The sequence below is a fragment of the Loa loa genome (assembly GCF_000183805.2).
Source record: "Loa loa unplaced genomic scaffold supercont3.4473, whole genome shotgun sequence".
NCBI lineage: Eukaryota > Metazoa > Nematoda > Chromadorea > Rhabditida > Onchocercidae > Loa > Loa loa.
The window spans coordinates 1-750 of record NW_018112649.1 but is presented as its reverse complement, the minus strand read 5'-3'; the positions used below and the strand labels follow the sequence as shown (position 1 = coordinate 750).

General features: G+C 38.1%; 1 protein-coding gene across 1 annotated transcript; it reads left to right on the top strand.

Annotated features, from left to right (window-relative positions):
- Window positions 1-451: 451 nt before the first annotated feature.
- On the top strand, window positions 452-592 carry LOAG_16169 (zinc finger protein; the record flags this gene model as incomplete). The annotated part of the gene is made up of 1 exon (XM_003151656.1): window positions 452-592. A coding segment is annotated over one exon (141 nt), but the record flags the coding sequence as incomplete, so codon positions are not given.
- Between the last annotated feature and the right edge of the window lie 158 nt (window positions 593-750).

The window sequence follows — 750 nt, the reverse complement described above, 5'->3', positions numbered from 1 at the left end:
AAATTTGGTATTGTTCTTCTAAGACTTCTTTTTCGTTCTTCTTATCGTGGTGAATAAAATTTCCCTTTTCGTGTTTACTTGCAACTAACTAAACATGTTTTTCATTATTAATGCGAATATATGACGAGCAGGCAACCTGCATGCCGTGCATGAAAAACCTGCAATTAAGTTATTAAATTACTGATGAAATGGTATTGTCTCAAGTGAATTCCTCACTCGATTATTGCACAAACAACACTGAAGTAAAATTTAGGCAACGAAAAGCCTTTTTCTTAATCACAGCAGTTGAGATCTCCCATCATTTCATAGGGTTACCTATCCATTTCGTTTGTCAATTCACAGTTAACTTGCAAAGTTTCGTTGAGGACAACAAGTGTTGTGAAAAAGAAAAGTCTTTTTGTTGCCAAAAATTTGCTTCCATGTTGTTTGTGTAATAATCGAGTGATCCAAGAAGGATTTCGTTGCTCCATCGAGCACACATGCGATGAATCATAGGAATGAGAAACTGTTCCCTTGTTCGGAATGCAACACGAGTTTCATCTGGCCATCACATCTGAATAGACATACGAAGATTCATACCGGTGAGAAATGAGAAATATTCTTGTCCGGAATGTGGGAAGAATTTCGCCCAGTTATCGAATCTGCGCACACATGAGAAAATTCATACCGGGAAGGAGCCGTATTCCTGTTCGGAATGTGGGAAGAATTTCACCCATACATCAGGTGTGTCTAAGCATCTAAGCATATGCA